Raw genomic sequence first — 14181 nt, forward strand, 5'->3', positions numbered from 1 at the left:
CGCGAGGGAAGGGAATGTTCATTCATTTTACGTATTTCTTGACACTATGGCTAAACAGTATGATGTGCTCTTCCGACTCCTGCTTCTCGGAGATTCTGGGGTTGGGAAAACATGTTTGTTGTGCAGATTCACGGACAACGAATTTCACCCGTCTCACATTTCCACAATCGGTAAGGCCGTCCGAAGGTGTGATGTTTTAAATGCTTGTTGTTGTTTGCATGATGTCAATCTCATTCCGAGAATTCTGATGCAATTTCGCACAGCGCTCGCTCTCACAATCGTAATAGAAGTGTATGTGCTTAAATAACACGCAGTAGTATTATTTATAAACTATTAATTCATATGTATCAACCTCTTCAAATGTTGCATGTTTGAGGGCTACAACATCAACTGTTATTGTCCCATCAAGAGATCGACATTGATCGTTTTTCCATTATACACAATGGGGTTAAGCAGCTATGGTGACTTGAGGACAGTGTAAAATTTATGAACCGAAGACATGATTGCCAGTGTTTCGAGTCATAGAGTTTGGTTAGCTTCTTAAGTATTCTTAAGGCCTACAGTTTATGATCCAGTTAATTGTAGGACAAATTAAGAGAGTATTCAGTGAAGGAATAGGCTTTAAGTCGTAAAGGCGTACGTAATGGCCCGAAAAATCCTCACTTTAGGTCCTTACTTAACACAAATAATTAAAAGTAGGAGTCTGTGGTCTCCTCTTTGATGATGGACATAGCTGTCTTGTGTTTGCATTCCTGTTAGTGAGGATTCCATCATCAAGCAGTAATTGGGCAAATTAAAGCTCTTGTGATGACGAGGGAAATAGACAATTATTTTTAATAGCCCTAGTCTATATCTAATGAATTGAGGCCACCCAATAAAGTCCAGCTGCATCGGCTACACCGTCCATTCAAGAGATATAAAGCAAGTTGAATACAAGCAAATGTCTATAGCAAACCATTTTCTATTCCCAGTCATACACCATGCATTAGTTATCTGAGAGGGCGCCCGTCAGATATGGAACCGCACTAACAAAAAACATCCCAAAAAACATCTTTAATAGGGGACGACCACAAATCAGATTATAGCATAGAGATCTAACTACTTCTGATAACATGCCATCCACAATATATTTTTGACCGAATGGTCAAGACCACAACAGACCACAACATTCAAAGGGGGCCACACTTGAGTGTCTCATGGGAAAGGCTTTTGATGTGCCCAATAAATCAATGTGTTGGACAGTGGTGCATTTTGGATCCTGACATTTCTTTACTTTTAAAGAACAAGGAAATGTATGACCGACAGTAGACCATAGAGCTTGGATGATTAGTTAACAGTTGTGTGCTATATGAACTCAGAGACCTAGCCTTGCCCCTTTCCATGTATAATAAATATGGGGGAGGATGTGTTAAGTACACAATGCATTCTGATATTGTGTATATACTGATGTAGCCTAGTTCCCATATCATGGTTGTTTGCTGATGTCTGTGGATGGCAGAGGAATTACAGGTGAAATAAGAGCATACACATACATGTAGGTGCAGTGTACGTATACATGTATACACTATAGAAGAAGCCTGTTGTTAGAGTGGTATTAAAATGGTTTTAATTGTTGTATTGCGGCACTATTTTGGGGAAATTTTACATATACAGCGAGTTGTCTTGTTAGGAATGAAGAACGTTATGGCTTTCAAAATGGAGTCTACTAATCTTGATTTGAAAATCAACTTTCAGTCAATTATCTTCCATGTTTTCATCTATTCATTTATTTTGAAATTTCAGCACTGTATGCCATATCCAATATCGATGGTTTCATTGTCAATATACCACAAAAAAGTGATTTAATCGTATGCATAAATGACTCATAATCATTAATCCTCGTAATATTAGATATAGGAATAGCGTCATAGTATCCATAAAACAGTAATAAATGAACTTCAGTGACTCTCCCTGTGTCCAGAAAGCCATCGTCTTTCTGTATTTCTAAATTAGTGTCTCGCAGACGTAGAACACAGAGCTCTACCACTCGAGTGAATAATGATCTACCTGCACACACTTCATTAAGACCCCATGCTATTTAAAGCCATGGACCTATTGCGCTCCGCAGGGGACTATAGTAGAGTTTTGGTCATGTAATGCTAAAGCCTTTCAACCTATACTCCTCCCAGACTGCCGGTTAAAAATCAATTGACCCATTTCACAGGGGCGCCATTGTAGGACAAACACAGGTGTTGCTCATTACACTAGTTATGGGGCTGCTGCTTTATGAGCAGGACAAACGTTCAATGTGTGTTATCTTGACTGGTTAAATTCCACGACCTGCTGCCTGGTACACAGAAAGAGCAGACCCATAATAAGTGTTCTGAGTGACACCCGTGTTTTTTTCCAATAGGATGCCTCTGTGAAAGGGGAGTAGCTCTAAGCACTCTTTGCCATAGAGAAGGTTCTTGTTGCCTTGTACTGGATGTTCCTTATCTCAGCTGGAGGCGTCAGAAGGTCGGGCCCTTTGTGCAGGAGCAAGGCAGCTTAACTGGGATATTTCTGTCAGAATGAACAAACTCGCACTACAGGGCACAATGTCCATAAGCCCTGGTGGGTGTCCTTTTATTACGAGAATTAATTCAGGACCAAAATGGTCTCACAGAGAGGGAGAGAATAGAAGCATCCAGAATTCTCGACAGTATGACCCCACACACCCCCACCACAATGAATCAATTTGGGGTATTTCTGTAAATTCACCCTCCCAGACGGAATGCCATAACTCATCAGCTGACATTGAAAGTTCATCATGGTGGCTCATCTTAACAGGGTTGCAAAAAGCGGAAGCAGGTTATTCACCAAACTAAATCATACTACCTATAACTACAGCCTTGACTGTAATGCAGAGCCCAAAAGATTGACACATAATCTTTTTAGCATTTCTACCAATGATGTCAAATCAGGCCGATTCAAAATGACATTGGATAGCAACATGGTTATCAGTGATGTGTGACAAATGTCTCAGTGACAGAATAATTACCACTTAACACAATGACCAGTAGGTAATAGTATGTATTGGCCTAAAATCAGTTCCTGCTCTGCTTCTGTCATTCATATCACATCCAACAACTTAAAGCTAAGCCTTTGTTTTAGATATATACTTTTTTTTAGAGAGGAGCGTAGATCTGTTTGACGGGAACTGGCAGGGCAAACACTGTTATACTCTTAAAACACATGCCTGAACACTAGTATCTAATATATAGTAACCCAAACCAGTGGTTGATTACCTACACGGCTGCACTAATGAATGGAACCCAATAGACAAATTACAAGCTAGGATGCCAGATGCGATGAAGATGAGTCACCCTTATGACGTATAGGAGGAAGACGCAGGAGATGTGATGTATTTCAATCTGTTGTGTCTGCAGTAGTTCATGGATTTAGTATTCCTTATATTTCATATTGTCCAGCAAAGGACTCCAGAGGTGCAATCCTGCACAAGCTACCTTGCTCAGAGCCCTCGCAGATGACTTCCGGCTGTTTGGCAGTTGGAGGTCATTTAGGAGTAGAGATTATTGAGTAGCACCTTCACCTTGCTGCTTGAGTGTTTCATATCTTGGCCTTCACCCTGGGGCGCCATTATCAGGACCGATCTAGGATTACAGCCGTCAGACCAACGATGAAAGATTGTACACAATCTTCCTCCATCCCCCAAAAGGATGGATACAAAACTGTAAGCATCCTTGAGCAAGATGCCCCATCTGTTCCTATAATTGACCCAATGAATGTATCTGAAGCTGTTGTATCCATAAACTAGGCTAAAATTGTATAAATGTTTTCATACAAAATGATATATAGTATTTTTTAGTTTTCCCAGGCTATAGTGACATAGATTACATCTGTCCCCTCATCATAGACTTCGTGTCACAATGGCTCTGCTATTACTCACCCGAGGGACATGAAACATGCCAGCACCTAATCTGCGTCACCCAGCTGTCACAGTAAATGAACGAGTTCCATTTGGGGTGTGTGTTTCCCATTAGTGTCTAGTACATTGTGCTTTGCCTCGTGCCCATTGGGAAGCACTGCCTTTTTTTTCTTGATAAGGTATTGTACTCACCCCCTATCAGAAGAACGACAGAGCGGTAGAGAACGTTAACCTCCAATAATTTACTGCAGCCTGCAAAATATAGTTTTTGGGTTAGTTGTAGGCTTTGTATAACTTGATGCTGAAATTCTTTTGTGAACTAGAAATAACCACGTCCATCCTCCTCACATTGGCCAACGCGTTGCGAACCACATTTGCGCATTGGACTGTGATAGTTTCATCTAGAAGATTCTATGTTCTGATAGATTCTGATTTAAGTTGTTAAGTAGGCCGCTCATTTATAAGTGAGCTGCATGGCAGATGTTTGATCGTATCTATAAATAGCAATGGTTACAAATGTGCAACAGATGCTAATTATATGTGATTTTCTTATCTTATATTTCTCGTTATTAGTTTCTCTCCATCAGTTAAGTTACAGTGACTCTCTAACCACAGCAAGTCCTGGCCAAGCTTATTGGGGCACAGCCGTTGGGCACTGTTCAGTTCTCGCAAACATGCTTTAGTAAACGCCCATGGCCTTGTCCTAGTAGTTCCATTGTGTTGCGAGTCTTTCGGAATAAAGACTGAGCAGGAAGCTAGCAAATTAGAAATAAAAAGCACATCAGCTTTTTAGCCCGTTTTTGAAAAGACACAATGGTGACTTTGCTTTTTAGATTGAATTGACTGGGGCTGCTCGGTTATTGGACTTAGATTAGGAATTCTTTAACTGCTCTATTTTTTCTCTTCAGGGGGAAGTTAAGCACTCAAAATGGACAAGAAAACCAAATATGGGAGAGCCGTTAATAGTTACCTCTTCCTTGTTTTTTTTGCCTTTCTTTACTGAAAGTCACCTTATTTAAACAAAGGGATGAAAGCGTCAAAGACAAATCCCACTGTTAAGATACTGAAAACAAGAGGCGATTTGGTTATATCCTATTAGTGGAGCAACCTGTTTAGTTCACCTGCTTTAGGCTATGGTCTATGTATTTATTAAAATGTATCCAACAATTATATCCAAGATCAACATATGGTACTATATTTTCTTCTAACAATTATTGAAGTTTGTAAGCATTTTATTTAATAGTGTAAATTATACAGAAAGTCGGTTCTTATAAAGTGTTTATAATTGGCTTAAGTTTAGGTTGACATAGAAGATGTGGTTATGTGTATGCAACAGACATAGATTCCATGTTCCCATCAGGCGCTTCCCATCTTGCTGAAACCACCAAGATGGTTGATCACTGACGCGTGGCAGACCTCCTGCTTGCTCTTATGCTCTCTACCCACTCTTACTCCTTCCGTGATGTTACCCAACCCTCGCAATCATCAGCGCACACACACACACACAGACACAGACACAGACACACACACACACACACACACACACACACACACACACACACACACACACACACACACACACACACACACACACACACACACACACACACACACACACACACTAGGCTAGACCCCAGCATGCGATCAATACGTGGAAGTGCAGTAAGGCTTGCTGGAGGGATCTTGTCCCCACCCCCCCTCCGAACCCTAGCCTCCATCTACAGCATTTGGCCTGTGGAGCGTAAATGATATACTGATGTAAAGATACAATGCATTAATGCCGTCCTTTCATGTTACTAAGCCACTGCCTGACTTGGAGGAGACTCAAAGCTCGGGTAAATTGATTCCCCCCCTTCCCCCTGATTTGTCAGAAAGGGATACTGCATGGCACCACGTTTAAGAAGCTCCAACGGCATAACAAAAACAAGGGTCTGCAGAAAGGGTCGAAAAAATATGTTTTTTTTACTTCCATCTCTTGCAGGAGTCGACTTCAAGATGAAGACACTCATGATAGATGGAGTCAAAGTGCGAATACAGATATGGTAAGGAGGCAACAAACCCCATTCATAACGATTCATTCTATCGTTATGTTTGATTATATATAGATATATATATATATCTATATATATGTGTGTGTGTGTGTGTGTGTGTGTGTGTGTGTGTGTGTGTATATATGTATATATATATTGGTCTACATTGGATGGATATGATTTCTGTTGTATTAACCTAAGTTGTATGTTTGTGTGTGGGTTTCTTCGTCCAGGGACACTGCAGGTCAGGAGCGATACCAGACCATCACAAAGCAGTACTACAGACGAGCGCAGGTAACCCCACCTGACAATACCCGGTTTGTCTTTCTGGCCCCGGCACCGTCTTCCACCAGAGATGGTGCTGCGGGGGAGCAGTACAAAGAGCTCATGTTGCATTAAGAAATTGTGACCTGAACCTTTATTTTATGATATGTGTAAAAATATCTCCTTAAATGGCCTATTCTACTTTTAGCAATCTTTGCTCAATGCACAACAGGTGTACAGCCTCACCAGGCCCCAGAGTCCGACTCGTTCTGACTTGGCCAGGTGAGGCTGCCTAAACCAGCCCTCATTCCCACCCATTCCCACATACCCCCAACACTCTCTATGGCGATACAGTTAAATTGTTCCCGTAGATCCCTATGGGAACAATTTACGGTGAAGCCAACGACACCCAGTTAGTTACATTCATAATTCTGCCAATGCACCACCTTTCATCAGTCACCATAATGTTACATCACTTTGGCAATCGATAGTTACTTACAGAAATGTATTAACATGAAAATCTTTGTAATAATTATCATTAAGAGGTCTCCTAATCTGTACTGCTCTTTTTTTCGCTCAACATGCAACTATATGTGTAAACACATTATTTTTTTATTAGAATAATTATTGTTAAAATTTGTTAACAATCATTGCATTTGCTTTGAGTGGAGACATGTGTATCTATGGTGTCTTAAGTTTGGCCTTTTTTTTATCATGTCTACCAACCATCGGCATCGTCTGGCACAGGGAATCTTCCTTGTGTACGACATCACCAGTGAGAGGTCCTTCCAGCACATTATGAAGTGGGCCAGTGACGTAGACGAGGTGAGTTCAAATTGCGTTTGAACAATCCTTCCACTGCTAATTCCTGTACTTTTAGTATCTGCCCTCTTTCAAATCTGCTAGTAGTAAAGGTAGAAATACTAGTGTTTTGCAGCAACATAAAATATACTTATGTGTCATAAAACATCAGCAAGCAGTAAATCAAGTTGAAGCTAAAATATAAATCATTTTATAGATGGCTCTTGATATTGGAAAATGATATCTGGATTAGGTTCAGGGTTTGGGATAGTCTCAGAATCAATACCCCTTTTGAGGAAGACCAGAGTAGTGAAATGTTCTCTGCTGTCCGAACCACTTACCATATAACCTCAGCCAGATGGATAGGGACAGAGAGCAGACAGCCTCTATTGGGTTTAAACATCCTTAACTGACAGTTCTCTCTCTGCCACATACACATACACACACACAGACACACACAGACACATACACACACACACACACAGCTCTTCATCTATCCAGTCTCTGGAGACGAATAGGCGTCCGTAAACCTCCCCCTCCCCCTGTTCCATCTTAATCCACTGTATGTGTCCTCTGTATTTCCTGACGTTTGCCCATCTATTGTGACACCACATGGACATCTTAATCCTGGCCGGCCCTCCTCTGCTGTGCAGTACGCCCCAGAGAAGGTGCAGAAGATCCTGGTGGGGAACAAGTCTGATGATGTGGACAAGAGGCAGGTGGCCACCGAACAGGCACACAAGGTGGGCACCATCTTGCCCCCCCCCCCCACCCCACGCCCGGCACCACATCTGCGTGGGGCTTCCGATGTTTGATTTGCAGCTTTTTTGCCCAAAATCAAAGATTTAATAATCTTTTGTTTTTCATGACGCTTCTCAAAATCAATTGTGTTTCATGCTATTATGACTTCAGGAACTGTAATGGCTCCCTATGTAAAAGGTAAACGCTGGGAAAAACGTCATGCAATATGAAATACTTTGGACCCAGCAAATCATTTTGTCTTTTAACTACCAAGCCTCAAACAGTCTTCCTTTTCAGTTCCACTATGAAGAAATACTCCTCATAGTAGCTGATTATAGTAATCATTGTCTCAGGAAATCCACACCTCTTTGAACCCAAATACAATCTCAACATATGGTTAAAGGCTAGCTTTCACTTAAAGATAATTCCATTTCACAAGCTTTCAATGTATGTGCCCCTGAAACGATGACGTCTGATGACATAATAACATAATGTTTTCAGCCATGCTAAAAACTACAGTTTGTAGAGCAGGTTACATTTGAGCCTACTAAACTCACACCTATAACAAGGACATCAATTGTGCTTCTCATTGGTTTTAATGGCAAAAAATAGGTTTACATTGGTTTATATTTTTGCATCTTTGGAACCTTTTTCAAAGATTTCAGTGTTTATCTATCTGATCATCATGCCAGCACATTTCAAATGTAGGTCTCACCCTCATCCATACAAACATTGGTGTTATTGTCCCCCTAGCTTGCCGAGTCCTATGGAATGGACTTCTTTGAGACAAGTGCCTACAACAACCACAACATCACAGAGGTGAGGGAATAACCATTAACGTTTCCTCAAGTACGCTATACTCTATTGGTGTGTAGACTCGTGAGTAGGATTGGTTCTCCAATCTTCATGACCAATGGCCTTGGTTATTGATTTTCAATTCAGTGGCGGAGCTAGAACATTTTCAGTGGGGTGGGCTGGGTGAGATCAGAGATCATTCTGGGGTGGCACATCAATCTAAATATGATATAAGGCATCTTGGAATTTAGGGAATATTTAAGGCATGTACACGCTGTAACTCTACCTCATAATATTAATTCAGACAGTGGTGTAATTGTCAAATACACTTTACTTCATCAATTTCTTGCTGTAACCTATGAGTTAATTTATTTTCTGATCAAAAAACATCATCAGAAGAATTTCATTTCTGACTCATTTTAAATATCACATTTCTAAAGGCCTCGTGTGTATAGATTGAACTCAGATTCTAAGACAACAAGTGCAGGTTGGTCTCAGTTTTTCAGGTCTGTTAAATAAATAAAACACTAACTCGACCTTTTGATCTAACATTGTAAAAGTAAAAAGTTAAAATGCAGTGCATTTATCAGAAAATAAATTACACAATTGCAAAAACATTCATTTTTTTAACTTTTGAATCCCTGCCTCCAGTGTGCGAAATGCCCGTCAATATTCGGGGGGGTCCCCATCCCCCGATTGTTGCTCAATAATGATCAACATTTTCTCAACATGTAGTAGGCCTATAACATCGGACCACAACCAACCACAAGGCCTACTTAACCATGCAGTATGCCGAAGCCGGAAAGGACATGCGCACAGTTGCACACACTCATCTTATGCACAACAATCAGTTCTATCATCACAATTCAGTCACTGCCAAAAAAATATTGCCTCCTACCTTAAGTTAGAATATACCCAAAGTGTGTGAGTGATACACTCTGGTTTAGCTTTCGCTTGCTAGCCGTTTTTAGTATGACTTCTCAACATTACGTCTTTCTTCTGTTTGGCGCATAAGTCTAATTTTCATTCTGAATATTCTGCATTCTGAATACTGGACGTGGTGAGCTTAAAAACATTTTAGTGACAATAAAATATTTATTTTTTTTGATAAAATCTGAGAGCCCCCTCAAATTTTGCTTTTGAGGCTTTCAGGGAGTATCATGGGTATATCGGGGGGGTTGAGCCCCCCCAGACCCCCCGTATTTCACACACTGCCTGCCTCTAAAATATACAAAAGACATTAGCTTGGTATAGATTCATCTTAAAACAGCCGTATTCTGCGATTATTGTGGTTTGTAGCAAAGCGATTCACAAAATCACCAAAATCCAGGGCTTTTGCTCGTCTTGACTCTACACTTTCGGGTTTAGAAATTAAAAGTCATGCCATGCTTATTGGTGTACCCATGCAACTACCCAGCTGATTGAGTTAATATTAATTTTGCTCAGTGGCTGGTCCGTTGCCACATAAGTCTGAGCCATCAACGGTAACATAATTCATATGGATGGACAGTTTTACATTCTCAACCATTTAGTCGGCATGCCAGCCGTCTCGGGTGGTGCTTTAGGCCCTGTGCTTCAACCGGTGTCCGCGTCCTCCGTCCACAGTGCTTCACCAGGCTGGCAGAGCAGGTGCTGGCGGCCAACAAGAAGGACCTGGACCTGCTGCGCATGTCCATCACGGACGAGCTCGACCTCGCCGCCCTGGAGGATGAGGAGGGCATCGGCGGCGGGCCGGCCGCGGACCCCGGCCGGAGCTGCTGGTGCTGAGGCACCTCAGCTCGTCGTTTCGGGGGGCCGTTTTGATCATTGAAAATGTATGGAGGATTGAGTATTAATATGGTTTGAGTATTTGTGTTTTTGTTCGCCCGTACGTTTGCTCTACTGCTGGTGGTATGATACACAGTGAAGGAGGGAAGGGGCTGAAGGCTCCTTATACTTGTTATTACTTTCACTTCACAGAAACTGCTAGAAAGGACACTTGTGACGCTACAGGTTTGCAGCTCATTCCCCTTTGAAGCCGGGGCCCCGTAGAGGGACACAGGAGTCAACCCAAGACTATTTGGACCGCGCAGAAAGGAACTTTATTTTCACACTATGTGCCTAGCGACTGGCGAAGAAGAAAGATGAGTCAAGTTGATTTTCTATTGAGTTCTAGGTGTTCCTCTTTTTAAACCCATGTTACATTTTGTGATGGCCGAACTCCATTAAGTTGACATACCCCGTGTAAAAATGCTAATACTGGGCTTTTGGAACCTGTTCATGTGGTGGATTTGATACTCAACAGCTTGCTCTTTACCTTTTGTTGATAGTATTTTTCCAATGTGTCCGTGAACTTGATGTTTACGTTTTTCCAGTAGAGGGAGCCATAGGCATAGTAAAGCTGAGTTAACTGCCACAGTACCCAAACCATGTGATATGCAGTTATTCAAAAAACAAATTGGTATCAATTTCAAGCCGGAGTCAGGAAAATTCTACTGATTAAAATATTCACATTTATCTCATTCAGCCTATTCAACTAATTGTATGTAGCTACATATGCAAAATGCATTATGATTGAAACCGAAAAATACCCTCAAGTAGGCTTCTGTAATTAGAGTTGGTTTGAATCATCCCCCCTATGCCTTCTAGACCATGAAGTATTTCCATAATTTGATTATATTTGCTTTCAGTGACTGAATCCGTCATCCAAAATATTCAAGGAAATTGAACCATGCGAGTTTTCTGAGCACAGGGACCAGGGAGAGATTTGCATGCAAACCCGATTCTACGTCACGTTTCTTCTTCTTTGATTTATAGTGTTACGTCACAACTTCAGTGAAGTTATAACAACGGGAACTCCCGGAATTAATGTGATGCGCTGTTCCGCCAGTGCTACGGACCTACGGAGCAGAGACCGCGGACGTGGAATATTCCCTCAATGATGACTGGACTATACGCTCTGGATACACGTATTTGTGTTGTTTTGATGAACTACTTTGGAATTTATTTTAGACTACTTGAATGGTGTTTGTGAAAATATATGAAGTGTAATCAAATAATCGAATGAATGTCGTTCTTTGCAAATGGAAATGTTTGAGAGTAAATATTGGCTAATACATCTTCTTCTGTTATCGGTGAAAGCAAGTATTTTAGTTTGTGCTGGGAGATGTTGACATGTTTATCTGTATGTATGTACACAAATAAGAAGTACATTTACACTACACAAAGCATAGGAGGTATGCTGTAGTGTAAGTAACTCAGTTTTCTCCCACAATGGCATCTAAGCAGCATGGTAGCCTATGTGTATTCTAGTCTGGCGTTTAGTCCAGACTTGGACACTACCACTGCACACTACACGTGCACACAACAAACACAATACTTACTAGTCATAGTTTGCCTTTATTTTGTAAAACTAGCAGTTTTAACATCTGAATTTGTGTCCAAAATATATGACGGCCATACGTATTGTACAAGTTCACCCCCCCCCCCCCCCCCCCCCACACCACACACACACACACACACACACACACACACACAAACACACCCTTCAAATCCGAGAACCCACCTCTCTATGATCACAGTGAGACAATGAATAGGCCTGATGGCTGTAAATAGACTAAATCACATTAAATCGGCAGCAACTGTGTAGGTAGAACATTTTCGACGTCAGACGATTTTTCCCTTCCTCTGGCACATCCCCCTCATCGCCAGTGGATGTGCCAGAGGCCCACGCTTTTAAAAACGACAGTGTTTTTTGTGTTTCTAAATACAACTCCCACTTTTGTATCATCAACGACAAGGGCATCATATTTGCTGTTTTGCATGTTGGCTGCAAGAACAGTCTCAAAGCAAATAATCTCTTCATGGTTCAAGTTCAACCGATGCTCAAAGTGACAAACATATAATGAATTGTTCTAATAAAGCGTTGAACTGAATTTTGGGGTGGGCAATTTGGAGAAACCAGCTAGACTTGGTAAAAACCCACCCCTCTCTAAAAGTGTAAGTCCGGCAAAATTAAACACATGGTCCCTTTCTGCATGAAAATATATCAAATAAGCTGGTCAGACATTTTAAGAGTCTCAACCGGAGTTCGATTCAAGGAGGAAAGTTTTGGAATTCATAATTTATATAATTTATATTTATAAACAATATCGCCTTACTTTGCTTTATAAACAATATCGCCTTACTTTGCCTTACTTTTGCATTACATTCGATAATTTCCTACGAGAGGAGCTGGTAGGGGGGACAGTTGGTAAGTCTTTTAAAACAGAATTTTTTAACAAACTCCGGGTTCGCTTACTACGTTGTTGGTGCTTTGTTTATGTCAATGCACCCTAGTCAGCTACTGCAGAGGTTTGGTGCTATTTTGAGCAAAATTTGTGGTTAAAAAAAATTTGGTGCACCGCCCCCAGCCAATGCAATGTAAGCCATTTGGGCTGTTAGCGTTGCTCCGGGCCAGCTTTTAACTGGTCGATCAACGAAAAACACTGTCTGGGCGGCTTAATTGATCTGTTTCATGCAGGAAATTGGTTGAGCATAATATTCATAACCATTACCCTAATCGTAGGCCTAACCTAGACCCCAATTATGACCGGGTTGGAAGGGGTCAGGCTCCACCTATTTGGCTCTGCCAATTTAGCACCACCTGCTGCTAGATGTCGCTAAATCCTACACACTGTACCTCTAAAAAGATTGTTAGGACTGATCAACAGGGGGTGCCATGCAGTCATAAGAGCGGAAACGCACACTTTCGAGATGTTGAGCCGTGTTCGTCTCAGTGATTGAACGAAACAAAGCATGGAACTTTGTTGATGGTTGATTGAGGTTTCTCTTTTTAGATAGGCAAAATGAATGTTGCAATATGCACAGGCCTACTGACATGGCCTGCATGTAGGAGCCTATACGGTTGTCACACAAACAAGCACATACATTGCTTCACAAAGAATATAAGCTAAATCGTGCTTTATTCATCCTAATAGGAAACTCACAGTGCCCCTTCCTCTTAATATGCTTTAACTAATCGATGCGCTCCAACCGTGAGCATATTCCATGATGATATGCACTCTGGCCACGAAGCCCGCCAAAGACCACCTCAAACGCTCCCTGCCAGCTTTAATATGATGGCTCAGTATGCAGTCTGAATACTGGGCAAGTGTTTGAGGTTTGAGAAGCGTGCATGCGCGTGTGCCGTGGGTGTTCGTGTAAAGGATGGAATGGAAGATGGGGGTTACGTGTTACATACTGTATGTGTCAATGTATTTGGGCCATAGGTGCATAGACCTTGATCCAAATCCAAGACTTTCAAGGTGTTGAGATGTCATCCTCCCACCCCTCTACTGGGTCTTCATTTCAGTTTTGAGTCAGAGACGGAGTCGAGGGTGTGATGTATGTGTGTGTGTGAGTGCCTGTGTGTGTGTGTGTGTGTGTGTGTGTGTGTGTGCCTGTGTTTATATGTGTGTGTGTGTGTGTGTGTGTGTGTGTGTGTGTGTGTGTGTGTGTGTGTGAAGGAGAGAGAGGGAGAGAGAGAGAGGAATAGGAGAAAACAGTTTGAAGTGACTGTTTTCTGTTGCTCCTCTTTACCGTTGACTCTTCAAAAGACTCCTATCTGCCTCTGCACTTTGCAAATGAAGCTCAGGGTTCAAGGCACAATAGCAGCGCACAAAG

The 14181-nt window shown here is 41.6% G+C and overlaps 1 protein-coding gene across 1 annotated transcript; it reads left to right on the top strand.

The window, feature by feature from the left end:
• Positions 1–46: 46 nt before the first annotated feature.
• rab15 (RAB15, member RAS oncogene family) lies at positions 47–10305 on the top strand (the record flags this gene model as incomplete). The annotated part of the gene is made up of 7 exons (XM_079753187.1): positions 47–170; positions 5889–5949; positions 6171–6231; positions 6949–7026; positions 7656–7745; positions 8497–8562; positions 10144–10305. The coding sequence occupies 7 exons, from the start codon at positions 47–49 to the stop codon at positions 10303–10305; spliced, it is 642 nt and encodes a 213-aa protein (XP_079609313.1).
• Between the last annotated feature and the right edge of the window lie 3876 nt (positions 10306–14181).

The sequence above is a fragment of the Pollachius pollachius genome (genome assembly GCF_949987615.1).
Source record: "Pollachius pollachius genome assembly, chromosome: 16".
NCBI lineage: Eukaryota > Metazoa > Chordata > Actinopteri > Gadiformes > Gadidae > Pollachius > Pollachius pollachius.